General features: G+C 36.2%; 1 protein-coding gene across 1 annotated transcript in view; it reads left to right on the forward strand.

The window, feature by feature from the left end:
• HDAC9 (histone deacetylase 9) overlaps window positions 1-14,221 on the forward strand; it is an 853,144-nt gene that overhangs the window by 123,845 nt on the left and 715,078 nt on the right. The window contains exons 6-9 of the mRNA XM_054692408.1: window positions 2,011-2,041; window positions 2,448-2,477; window positions 3,622-4,067; window positions 4,415-4,524. Of these exons, the coding sequence (XP_054548383.1) occupies window positions 3,951-4,067; window positions 4,415-4,524 (227 nt within the window). The 5' untranslated portion in view covers window positions 2,011-2,041; window positions 2,448-2,477; window positions 3,622-3,950. The remainder of the gene's footprint in view (window positions 1-2,010; window positions 2,042-2,447; window positions 2,478-3,621; window positions 4,068-4,414; window positions 4,525-14,221) is intronic.

Genomic DNA, 14,221 nt, shown 5'->3' on the forward strand with positions numbered 1-14,221 from the left:
TTTTTCTTTAAATCTATAGACATACATTTTATTATGTATCCATGCATATACATGGACTTTTAAATATAAATGAATGAATAAAAATGAAGTTGTGACAAATTAGTTTATGCAGACTTTCTTCACTTAAAAGAGATACTTTACAAGAAAATAAATCTCTGGTATTATATGACTTCTAGTTTCCTGTTAGATTTCATCATAAAACTATAGACTTGTTTTATCAGAGAGAAAATTTGTGCCATAATTTTAAATGAGAAGTCATACTCAGGAATGTTTAGTCCTGTTAAAAAATACATTTAAACAAAGAATAATAATCATATAAGATTTATTGGTGAGTATATTTACAATATTAATAAGTGTTGTGTTCAATAAAAAATTAAGATAAAAATTCCAGAAACTCTCAAATACATTAACCTAGTAGTCTATTATCCAAAATATTATTTTGTTGCTTTTCATCTATCTTGAACTTTACAGCAACATGTATATACTTTATCGTGTGTTTCTGGATAAGATAAATTTAGAGTATGTGAAATTTAAGGCTGAAATGTTAGAGAAATTGCTGTTTGAACTATTTTCTAAACGTGTGATTTTTCTGCAATGAGTTAATAGATGAAAATGATCTGCAAATTAGTGAATTCTTAATGTGCTAGCTCATCTGTTTCCAATTTAGTATTTATTTAAATAGAGTGCTATTAATAGGAATTTTAAAAGTATATCAGATTGATGTCAAGAGTCTGAAATTTATTTGATAGAAAATGTTGGATGGGGTTTGGAAGTAAGAAATATATTGAGGGTAGCTACAACTTAACTGGTGGTAATAGTGGTGCCAGAATAGTGGATATGGTGAAAATATGGCATCTAATTATTTTTTTATTTAATAAACAACAATTTATGGAGCACCTCCATTTTTATGTTCCCACATCACTCCTTGTTCCTGCCTGAATTTCTAAATGAACTAAGAAATACAAGAAAAGAGAATGGTGGATTAGAAATAAAAATATTGCCTTTATACTGTTAAAGCTGGATTACATGTGTAGCTTGTATCAAAACACAAGTGACTTTCTAATACTCAACGCCCGGTTGGGGACATTTACTTATGGGTTCTAAGAAGGGGGACAACTATAGCTATCTCTACAGAGAGAAAAACCACCTGATCCTTATGAAATATAAAGCAACAAGAGAAACAGCTGGTGTTCCCTGCAGGTAGCCTGGCTCCCTAGAAGAAAACAGGCATAGAAGAGAGAGGTTATGTGCTGCCTTTAAAAATCCACCGGATCAACTATGACAATGGATAATGTGTGATTTATTTGGTGCTGGCTGTACTACGGTACTAATACCTGATGGAGGATCCAAATATTACTCAATTAAAAATAAATGAATAAAAAAAAGAGTTCACCAAATCAGTTACTACTCCTTCTTTGGGGGAAGTATAGCAATGTCACACTAGTATGCATCCCCAAGTGAAAGGCACTTTAGGAGCAGATAGGAAGCTTCCCCTCCCTCCACCCATAACAATGTGTGGTAAGTTAGAGTTATGAGAAAAAAAGAATGGGTTAATATGGGAACATAACCTGCTGTAGAGGTTCAGTACTTACCTTAATATATTTCTTCTAAACCCCACTTAATAGAAAGTGAGCTTTAAACTGAAAAAGTAGAGTAATATTAGAAAACAATGTTTCTGGCAACATGAGAGACGTGTGGAATTCAGAGCAATTCAACATGACTAGTTATAGCCTAGATTAGGAGACAGAGTAGAGAATGATATCAAAGGCTATGTGAGCTGTGGCCAGCCAAATCTCTGAGTGTATTTTGTATGTCAAACAGGTGAATGAAGGGAAATTTCAAGAGTTTTAAATAGAGCATTGACATAATCAGATTTCTTCTGCCTGGGGTAGGTCATTCTGACTATAGCTCAGAGGGCAGCAAAGCTGGAGTGAGGAAGACTTTCCAGTGGTTTTCAATGAAAGAGACCTAAAGGAGATTAGTTTAACTTTGCATATATTGCTCTTGCAGGACAAGACATTCAAGTAAAGCTATTTAGAAGGTTAGTTGAGTGAATATATATGCAAATCCTTATATTTAAAATATTGATCAGTGAATTTATGTTAATACTTTTGAATATTTTCTTTAGTTTTTTGGTGGCTCCAGTTTTTTGAATAAAATTATTTAAGAAAAATTTTTGCAAGCACTCTTAAAAATACTGTTTACAGCCACTGTTTAATACAAGATATAGTTGATATCTTGTAAGTGTTTTGGTTTATGGGAAAACAAAGAAAAATGTATGTTCATTTTTGGAAGGAACATTTCCATTGAAATGGAACTTGGAAAAAGTGAATAATCATACCCAATATGCACTATATAGCTAGTTTTTCTTAGATGCTATCAGAATGTAACTATCTAAGGCTACCCTATTTCAAAAGATGGTAATTTGTTATCTACACTCTTGACAGGTGCAAATAAAGAGCCTGGAGCCATATCTGGTAAAACTTCCAAATTTATATGAGTGTCCTTTGCAAAGATAATCTTGTATTACCTAGTTGAAGGTCCCTCAGCATCAAGTAACAATGCAGCTTGCTGCCTGGTGTCATTTTTCCTCTATTAGAAATATTATCATGTTGTTATTTTTACAGCTATTGTATAGAGTTACAATGGCTTTCCAGGAATTTTTCCTAGTATCTTGAGAACTTTTATGTGCACTCCTCATTTGAAATGGTATGACTTATTAGTGTTTATTGGAAGAATGATATGCTTTGAGTGTTAGCCACTGTGCTAGTACACTTTTGAAATTTATTTTTCTTTATGTTACAATAATTACTTTTAAGTCTCATGGCAGTCTTCTTTAGTCTACACTGCTCAAAAGATTTATTTACATTTCTATCCAGAATAAATAAAAATAAATTTCACAGGAAATGAATTACGTGAATTGAATTCCTTTACCTTGCAGTTGCTAATCATTGTGCTTTATGCTCCTGGAAATGTTGATATTGGTGACAAGAGAACTGCAGGCACCTTAAACCTACCATTAGTCACATGGCTTTTACCCAGTGGAGTGGGGGTGGGTGTGCTAATGTACATCAAGAGAGGTGTGACTCTGTACCTATACTCCCAAATCAATAGTGTCATAAACCAATGCTACCCCATTACAAATAATACAACTTAAAAAAGAATTCACTGTTCCTATTTTAATTTCGTTATTTTCACTATTGCCACATAAATTTTTTTATAAAGAAAAATTATAAATAACTTTGTTGTTATTTATAGACACCATTATTAAAGAAAGACAGTGAACTTAAAGGAAAGTGGGACTTAAAACTCATTTGGGGCATAAGTACATACTCCTTTGGTTAAAAAATATAACACCACATATCCTAAAACACAATGTTACTCACCCCACACTCTTCCTAATGTTCTCTGACATTGTTGTAAAGGAAATCTGGGACATGACAGCAAAGTGTTTCTAGAGAAAAATAGGCAAATTATGTTTCCTTCCCTCCAGTGAGGTTGTCTAGAAAGTTCATGTAACCCATGGGGCGGGACCAAGAAGCCAGAAATTCTAGTCTGTGATCTAATGACTTCTTTTCTGCCCCCCCACCTTTTATTGTCCTTTCCTCTCTTTGGTTCTAGGATCAACAAGAAAATACATGTGCCCTCCTAACTCTGTGCACCCAGTAGATGGAAGGCTGGAGTTAGCAAAACAACTTTGAGCTCAGGAAGAGTTTAGTCTGAAAATTAGGCTGAATAAAGTTTGCAGCCTTCTGAGCTACTTCTGTAACCATCACAACTGACAAAACCATCCAACTGACATCACCTAACATCATACAGCTGTATGATCCTGTTACTCTGAAAGGGCAATGTCTGAAGGAGTTGAAAATTCAGTATGACCTGTGAGAGGAGGACCCAAACATTGTGGATTATGAATCTTAGCTATTTCTCTCAAAAAGAAATACACAATCATGAAACTACAAGGAAGTCTTGAAGGTGCCTATGCAAGTAAAGGACCCTCAAGTGAACCTTCATTAATTCACAGTAAATCCACCAATAACCTCATATATAAACCTGTACCTATTGAGGTAAATTCTGAGTTGATAATAAAATATTTAAAAATAAGTTTGAATGTCACATCCTTGGGAAAATCTTCCCCATTTCTTTCCTGTGTAATTCCACACTGTCACATATACACCCTGTAGTAATTATCCACTGACTTGTCTCTGTTGCCCATTAGATTCTCAGGTGCAGGCAAGCTGAGGTGTCTTGCCCAGTGATGTCTGTCTTGTGCCTAGCACTGTGCTGGCAAAACTAGTTGTTAAAACTAGAATGGGGGAATGCTGAGAGCATGACACCTTTGAGCACATTTTGGTAGCACCTCTGGTGCTATGTTCGACATGCTAATGGAGGCCTTTGTTGCTATTACATGTAGAAACAGTTTTCATCAATTAAATGGACAGCAGCTGCCAAGTTCCACCTTTCTCTGTCTGCGATGTATGGGAATGATGTCTTTGAACTATCACAAAAATTCATAAATGATAGGTAAGGAGCCCACCCCCTTTAGTAGGAAGGATTGATTATAATAGATCTGAAGGTACAGTTAGGTACAAACTACCCTTCTTGGATATTTTACTTCTCTTTGAACACATTTGAAAATTTACTTCTTAAAAAATATGACCAAGGAAAAAAATAATGGAAGGCATAATCCAGAGATCTAATTCTTCAGTTTGTTGAAGTTATGCACTTCCTCTAGCTGGGTAATTGATTTTAAACCAAAAGTCTATTTATAAATTTTACAATAAAGATATCTAACTGTATCTAAAAACATCATAATAAAAGGTGTTTGGAACTTTAATATGTGAAAAGAGGAATACAATGACTTTTCTTCTTTCCCTAAAATAAGTCTAATATTGCTTCAGTGTAGAATTTATAAGCTTTAAGATTGGTGGGTTTGGTGGGAAGACATTTATATATCTGTGGTGAATTTTTTTTAAAATGAAGTACCATTGTTTTACACTCTTGTTAATATTTTGAAAACATAGGATTTTTCCCCTTAGATGTGGCCACTGTGACTTTCCTGCACCAAGGTACCATAGTCTTCTACCATAGACCGTTGTGCTCCTGTGAATTATTTTTAATACTTAAAGAAATGTAGGATAAGTTCCAGAAATGCTATATATTGCCAAAGGTGAGACTTCCTAAAACAAGAAATTTAGGAACTGGCAAGAACTAGCTATATGAAAGATGACAAGACTGGTTATGTAATTTGCAATGTCCAGTACAAAATGAAAATATAAGAAACTTTGTTGAAAAAGATTAAGATACCAAGACAACAACAACAGAGCACTAAGCCATGTATGGGACTTTTTTAAGCTTGGGGTGCTGTGCAAATGCATGGGTTGCATGCCTGGGAATCTTACCCTGCATGATGCCTTTGCATATTTATGAAAGCTACTATTAAAGACTTACTCTCTATGTTGCCTGGTGAAATGTAAAGAAAATCTCACGTGATAAATTCCTGCTGAATTGTAGCTTCAGAAAAGCATGGATCACCCTAAATGACCTATAAGGGTCTTATGAGTTACCAGAGTTGAGTTGTCCTCAAATGGGGTGACTCAGTCTGGTTTTTCTGATACTATTTCTTCTTTAATATTAAACTTTTGGGTTTTTTGTATGGGTTTTGGTCTTTTGTATTTTAAGCAATCTCAAATCCTTTCCTGAAAGTAGCTTATGGGCCTAAACAGAACTCTTAAAAGTGATTTTAAAATTTAATTTAGGGGCCTCCCTGGTGGCCAGGGGTTAAAGTCTCAGCACTATCAAGGTACCACCAGTGACTGCACATGAGTTCTATCCCTGGCCAGAGAGCTAACCCACATGGCTCAGCAGACGTCTCCTGTCTTGCCTACTGCTCCCTTTAGCAATATATTTCAGTAGATCTCCCTATTCTGCTCCCCACTCTGTCTCTGGTGAATCCTTTCATGCCCTGCACCTCTGGCCTACACCCCAGTCCTTGTGTGCATAAATAAATTAAAAAAGCTTTAAAAAATCTGATTTTAAAAGCCTGTCATCATCATCATTATTTATTGGGTGTGGTAATTGCTATATTAATGAAATTAATGCATTCCCGCTACATAATTATTTGTTAGAGACCTAATGACTATAGGCAGAAAAGCAGAAGGATGCATTCCATATAAGCAGGAGTACATAACAAATTATAAATAGCAATAAAAATATCTTAATCTTAAATAAAAGCTTGCACAGTTGAGGTTAAAAGAGATGAAGGCTGGGACTTTGTTTATACATAGGAGAGGAAACTCCATCGCAGACAAGTTTAGCAGGAATGAACCTCCTGGCAGACAGCTGGGGTGATATCAACTCACTTCATATGTAACATATGCTCTTCTATTCCCTAAAGTTTCCAGCAGCCTTAGCCAGTGTCTCAGAAGAGCAAGGAGCTAGTCTGGATTCTGGAGACTGTACTTTCTTCTTCCTCCCCAACTCATCCCACAAGAATTACATTGGCTTGTCCTTCAGGCAGAACTGCTCAGTTCAGTTGCACAACATTTTTCACTGTACAGATTAATAGGGTGATAGGCAAGTGGCATCTGAATTCCTTCCCACTTTATGATCATCACATGGGGCTCTGCTTCCCCAAGAGGGGACACCATGTTATCTAGCATTAGGATAGCCTCAGAATCCACTCAGTAGACAGCCTATAAAAGAATCAGGAGTCCTATGTAGTGAGAAAATGTATTTCCATAGTAGGAATAAAAAATATCTCCAAAAATTCAAAAACACTCATTTGGAAGGAAATTTGTACTCCTGTGTTTATTGCAGCACTGTTTACTATAGCTAAATATGGAAACAATCTAAGTGCTCCAGAGTAAATGAGTGGATCAAGAAGATGTGTATATATACACATTTGAATACTTGACAGCATTAAAAACAGATAAACTCATGCCATTTGTGGCAACATGGATGGAGCTTGAAAGGATAATGCTAAGTGAAATAAGTCAGAAAGAGAAAGATAAATACCAAATGGTGTCACTAATATGTGGAATATAAAACAGTCAGACAAAGACAAGCTGGAAAAGTAACCCAGATAGCTGAAGCACCAGGGGAAAAGGTGGGAAGGGATAAGAACAAGGAGGGAAGGAAGTACAATGATCTGTGGTGGTGGAATATGGGAAAGTAGGTTGTGAGTGCACTATCATGATAATTCCTGAAGGGCGTACCCCAATATTACCTCAGTTAAAAATAAATTAAAACATGCATTTCTAGCTAAAATCTAAATATTTTTAGTTAATTCAGTGTGATTGAGTACTGGTTAAAGTAGAATGGTAAGAGTGTTTGTTCTTTTTTTGATAGTAATATAGCATGTAAAGGGTCAGAATCTCTATATTGAAGTAGGGGAACAGGGAATGGAGAACAATGAATGTAGAAGGAAAGAGGTAACTTTTTAACTTTACTGTCTTTGGTATAGTATTCTCTGCTGAAGGGTTTTGTTAATTGAGCTATTGTGTTAATTGAAGTACTATTTGATTTGGGTGCAGAATTTAAGTTTTTCTTATCCTTTAGGCATCAAAGAAATCATATTTGTATTCCCTTGTTAGAATTGATGAAAATTATAAATCATACATGAATTCATAGATGCACTGATAAATTAGACAACATTTTTGTAAGAGCAGGATGAGAACAAGTTAATTCCTATTGAAGATAAAATAATGATCACATTTGTGATTTGTGCTGCTTGCATATCATAATTATGAGACATGGCATTTCAGCACATATAAAATGAGATGTAATCTGCACTTTCACATTTAAAGCACTAGTTATCATCTAAGTGGAATCTTACACTTGTGTGACTGTCCTAGCTGCAGTATTCTTCCTACTTGTTACCACAGGGTTTGACTGGCTTTCCCCAAACATACTGAGTGACTGTTTTATGTCATCTTGCCAGAGAATACAAAACCAAAAGCCTCTAAGATTTCAGCATAATTATATTTAGTATGATAGTTACCTTTCTTCATTGTTTCTCCTCATTACTTTGATCCTCAGTACTGTAGGAGATGCACCCTTCAACCACTGATATTCAACCTCCACATCTGAGGAAAATTAGACTTTCTCTGTGGCTGTCTTTTCTGTAAAATATTTACCTAGTTCCCTATTTTGAGCTAATCACTTCCACCTAGTGTTTTCCAAATAAGTGCATATTTCATTTTTCTGTTTTAGTTATTTCTATTTATGTCTTTATTCCTCATTGGATTTCACATTCCCCAATGACATGAATTTTAACCACTGAATAGGTATTTTTGTTCCTTGTGATTTTAGAGAAATGCCTTTTTCATAGTTGCTGCTCAAAGATAGTTTATTATGTCAAATCAGAGTAGATTAAAATAGTGGTTTATCTACTAGTCATTAAGGGACACAGATTGTTGACCCAGTATGCTGTAGAGCTAAGCTGATTTACTGTCAGCAATCTTGATTTGTATATACTACGCAGTGAGAAATTTAATGTTTGTCTTCCTATCCCTGAAAAAAAAATCAACCATTGTCATCATTTAATGTTACCTTTTCCAGTCTTGTATATTTACAAACATAATTTCTGTGAATCTTTCAGGCCCATAATAGAGGTTCAGCTTTGTGTTCTGTACTTTTCCAGGGGACTGTGAATTAAAAAAACCAACAATGTATTTATTGATAAATATAAAACTTTTGAAAGATTGTTGCCCTAAAGCAGTCTTATAATTCCAAGAAGCCTGTGTGTAGGCTTCTTGTCAAGCTTTAGAAAAATACATCCTTTCATACATTTCTAATGGCAGTATCATAAATGATGCTGATATATATCAGGGGATCACCTCAGACTGGTTTCTCCTCCAATGAAACAGCAGTGTATAATAATTCGAGGCAAAAATTCTAATTATTTTAATGGGATTATTCTGCTTCTTGGCATATCAAGCAATTTGTTTTACACCTTTACTCATTATTTTTCATTTTTGAAAGCTTAAATGGAGGAGACATACAGAACAGGAGTCCCATTTCATCTCTTGGACCATTAATTATGCCATGGCAGTTTTAGCACTGATGAGACCCCAAGAGAAATGAATCTTGTCAGGTCTCTCTCGGTTTAACAGATTTCATTCTTTATACTTCAAACAAGTTTTCTTTGAAAACCATTAATCACTAAACTATGGATTAAATAGTGAAAATAATGGAAATATAACCAACAACAAATTGTTCATGGTTGGCTTCTCCTCGGATTTGACAGCTAATTTATAAAACAAGTTATTTTTATATAGTAAGACTTTGGTGACTAAAATAAAATTGCTCTAGTAAAATGCTCAGCATTAATCTATAGTCTGTGGGGTAACCATACATATGCAGACTTTGTCCTCTCTTGAGCCTCTTTTCCTGCCGCTTAGTGTACAATTTCAGTTGGTCCTGACTCACAGTCAGTACATATGCTTGAAAGAGTTATGAATTTTGCTGATGTAAAAGGCTATGAAATCTATTTTGTCTTGTCAATTCAGGGTCCACATTGAAGAGCTCTCAAGCCATATTGTAAGAAATTTGGCAAGTTGGTAAAACAAAATCTCAAAGATCCTGTTGTAGGAGAGTAATGGTAGCCTTTCAATTTAGGCAAGGTATAATTGAGGGAGGTGGAAAGGGGAGAAAGAATTTTGTGACCAGGTAGTAGAGGACTTAACAGCCAGACTGTGGGGTTTGTGTTTCAACCGTAGGATCACATCATCTGAGGACCACTTGTTGGGGATCTCCTAGGGCTTGTAAAAAATACCCGCCAGGGTTTTCTCAGACTTCTTGTTCAGTCTCTTAAGGGCAGGACCCTGAAATTTGCATTTGTGTGTGTTTGTGTGTGTGTATGTGTGTATTTCATACAATTATTTGCTTAAATATTTATTTCTCTGCCCAAACTAGTTGCATTTTAAACAGGTACCACCAGTAAAGGAAAGAATTTGGTAAAATACCATATTTATATGTATTTCAGTGTTTTTTGTTCAAATGATAACATTCTTGTGTGGCATAAAACGGGAAAGAAAATATGTATGCTTATCATTTTCTCAAAAATCTTACCCTGGAAATCTACCTGTCAGAGGTCCAATGTGTCCTGAAAGCAACAGTATACTATTAAATGTTTAATGACTAGCTTCCTGTAGTAAGTAGATAAAGCATAGACAAATGCTGATTTGTAGCATTTGTTGATTTTAAGCTACTAACTTAACTTAAATACAGAGTATGGTAATTGGTTCTGGTTCTGCATTGCTGATGAGTTTAACCACTGAGTACCAGATAGTATTGGCAGTTTTGGTGTATGTTACAATTTTGTGTGTGTGTGTGTGTGTGTGTGTGTGTCGGTACATGAATGTGTATATATATATATATATATGTGTATGTGTATGTGTATATATATATCTGTATATATATATGTAAGTATATATTTGTGCACACATATACCCTATGCACCAAGTAGGGGGTGGGGGATGCTTATGTGTACATTGCTGAGAGAATGACACTATTGATATTACAAAATGATAATGCGGCTTTGTCATTTGAAGTGCTTCTACAACCAACATTTCCTTATGTTCTACTGTTTGACCTATCTCCAAGTCTAGACAGGTAAGACATTAATTTCACCCACAGTGACAATTTTTTTCTTGCCTCATGGAGAGATCAAATGCTTGAGGGAGACATTCCGAGAGTGGAAGAGAACTAATCAGGAGCAAAAGTGCCCCAGAAGAGCTCTAATCATATGCCAGTAGCTCTGAGTATGGTCCCTGAGACCAGTAGCATCAGTATCACCTAGGAACTTGTTACCAATGCAAATTCATGGACACACCCCAGTCCTACTGACACTGAAACAGTGGGGCTATTACCAGTGATCTATAATCAACAAGCCCTCCCGGTGATTCTAATAATTCTGAAGTTTGAGAAGAGCCTTAGATCTTACCCCCAAACTCAGAAAGCCTGACATTGGGACATCTCAACCAAGAGAATACCTGGGTCTTATTCCAAGTTGACAGTGTTTAAATCAGAAATAACTGAGTAATCACTAATTTGATTGCATTTACTTGAAGTGACTCAATTAAGTTGTCTGCTATTAGCTGGAATTGGGGATTTAAGGTAGAAATTAAGTTCAGTTTAAGTGAAATTGAGATAGTTACACTGCACACACAGCTGAGTTTGTGGCTTATAAAACTGAATTTTCTATGTATATGTTGGATGCATTTGGGATTTTGTCCTGGAATGAACCAAATGCAGTGAACACACAGACCTTGGTAGCTCATGTAGAATCAAATGGTGGTTTACATACTTGACTGAATTAAGACTTAATATGTACAGTTGTGGGGTGGGGAGGTAAAACATTTCAAATAGCAAGCTGTGGCAAAAAATATCCTGGAGGTGACTTTTCTAAGGAAAGAGTGCTGAGGGGAACTCTGACCCCTTATCCACATGACTTCAAATGCCCTGATCTGCTTGACTGTGCTTTGTGCTTCTCATTCAGCTTGTTGTGTCTCATTGTGGTTTTAAGGAGGGTTACCAGCTCATCCCAGTTTACATGAGATTTTCCATTTTTTAATATTGAAACTTCCATGTCCTGTGAACCTCTTAGTCCTGGGCAAACAGGGACAGCTTGTCACCTTAATCTTCATTCACTTAATTTAATACCATGACTGGGCATTTCCTTTGCTTTTCTCCTGGTACAGGCAAATCTCATGTCTCTGCAAAATGATAGACCCAGATTATGGTGCTGTTGGGAAACCCAGGGCAACTAGCTGTTGAGAGTTGCTATGAAATACTCACTTTTACTCCTTGCACACAAAACTAATATTTGTAGAAGAGGGCATGGTTAGTAGTTATTTTTAGCACTGTATTTATTAATGATTTGGAGCTAGCTAGGCATATATTACTGAAACAGCCAGATTCCTAACTTCACTTTATTAAAGCTTGGAAACATCTTGCTGTTGAGTGACCTCAATTAAGGAAAATTACTTTGGGTGGAATTTAAAAGCTTGGCATGAGACTGGTGTTCTGAGGTGTACAGGGTCGCAAGGAAACACAACTGTTAGTCTAGGATTGAGATGCTATAGGCATCATAGTGAGCTAGTGGTCAAAATAAAAGAAAATAATTATTGAAAGATATTTTAAAAGAACAGATGAAGTACTAATATGGGTGACTGAGAGAACGATGATGTCATTGATGAAAAAATAGACAAGTCTAAATTTAGACAGTTGAAATGAACTCAATTTTAGAATTTGTAAGTGTCAGGAACTCAGATGATTCCAAGCAGTTCCAAATTTTGGTTAAGGCCTAGGAGAGAGGTATGGACTGTGTATGTTCATTGTATTCTCTTACAAAAAGTGATGGTGAGCCTTGAAGGCACAGTATCCTTGTGGACACTGAAGTGGCAATAAATCATAGGGTTATTCCTCAGTACATTTTGATGCTATCTAAATAATGTTTATTCAGGATTTTGTTGTCATTCCTTCCATGTTATTTTAGCAGCGGAAAATTCATTGAATCAGTTGACCATTGAACAGTGATCTTAATTGTCTGTGCTATTAGATGTCCTCTGAATTAACTTTTTAATAATAAAACATCAAGTTCTCAAGAACAATTTAGTGCCACAATAATAAGAAAATTAGCATTTGAGAATACCAGTAATACTCTAATCCCCTAATTTTTATTGTACTTATATAATTTGCAAGGAATTTCACCACTATTATTTACCTCTCACCAAAACCCCTCAAGATAGGTAGGTAGTTTATTTATTATTTTCATCAGCACATGGTAAAGTTATTAAGGAAAAGAAAAAAGAAAAAGAGGGTTCACAGATGGGCAGCAAGCTGCCTAAGTTAGGTAGTTTAACCCCCAATTTCTGGGTGAGTAAACTGAGGCTCAGAGTGATGACATTGCCTGCATATATATGGTCAGATAAACTGTAGCCAATACATTTATTTTGTCTCCTTGAGCAATGTGTTTTTCACACTACTGATGGAGGACAAGAATAGAAAAAAAACTGAAAAGGAGGCACCACAAGACCAGAAACCTGGCTCACCCAAAGAGGTGGGGGCAGAAGAGATTAGCATAACCATGGACACAGTTGAGGAAACTAGTATCCTGAGGGGTGGATGCCTAGATTACAAAACATAACATCCAAGGAGGTATCACGCTGCTGTCTAGAGCACAGGCCCAAGGGTAAAGATTTGGAAATTGAGCCCACAGACCCCAAAGGTAGAGATACAGAGATTGAGCCCATCGGGGAATCTCCTGGTCCTTTCAGATTCTGCATAGTTTTCCAAACTGACCAATTCACAAGGAGTGAGTCCTCTCAAAGAGAAGACTATATCAATGCAGTCTCTGCACAGGCTTGGGGCAGCACTTCCACTGCCCACCTGTGACTATGCAGGTGCCTCTTTTCACCAACTCTCTCCTCTGCAGGGTAGCAGCCTCCTGCCTGCCCCTGACCTGTCAAGGCCTCCTGCCTGCAACCATGCAGGCCTCTCTTAGCAAACCTGTCCCTTCTGGGCAGCTCTTCCTGCCTGATTGTGTCTATGCAAGTGTCTTTAGCTGTTTTATCCCTTCCCTAATAAATCTGCCCTTTAAATATAACTAATGTCTCTGTCTCATGGAGAAACTCACCTGGGAAACTCGCCACGTGTTGCTGAAATGGGAGCTCTGGTGAAACGTTTCACAGAGTGAACCCAAGGACCCCGCACTCCAAACCCACAGACTCCAAAAACGACAACACTATCACAAATGTTAGCAGTCATGCCTTAATTCTAGTGTAGTGAGTGGATCCTCCAGTATTTCCACAGTGTAAGATAATATTTCCGAAGTTCTAAATAGATGCCTTCATTAATCACAGAAAGACACCCTTTAAATATAAAAGTTTTACACTCTTTCAAAAGGATATATGCACGCCAATGTTCATTCCAACACTGTTTACAATAGCCGGGTTATGGGAATAATCTAAGTTCCCTACAACAGAGGACTGGAATAAGAAGATGTAGTCTATCTGTCTATCTGTCTGTCTATCTATCTATCTATCTATCTATCTATCTATCTATCTATCTATCTATCTATCTATTTGTTATCATATGTCTATAAATAGTTGCTGAATAACACACACCCACACACATCTGTATGATGGAATACTATTCGGCTATAAAAAAGATGAACTCTGTCATTTGCAACAAAATGGATGAAACTGGAGAGGAT

Source organism: Talpa occidentalis, unplaced genomic scaffold (genome assembly GCF_014898055.3).
Source record: "Talpa occidentalis isolate TD23 unplaced genomic scaffold, MPIMG_talOcc4v2.1, whole genome shotgun sequence".
NCBI lineage: Eukaryota > Metazoa > Chordata > Mammalia > Eulipotyphla > Talpidae > Talpa > Talpa occidentalis.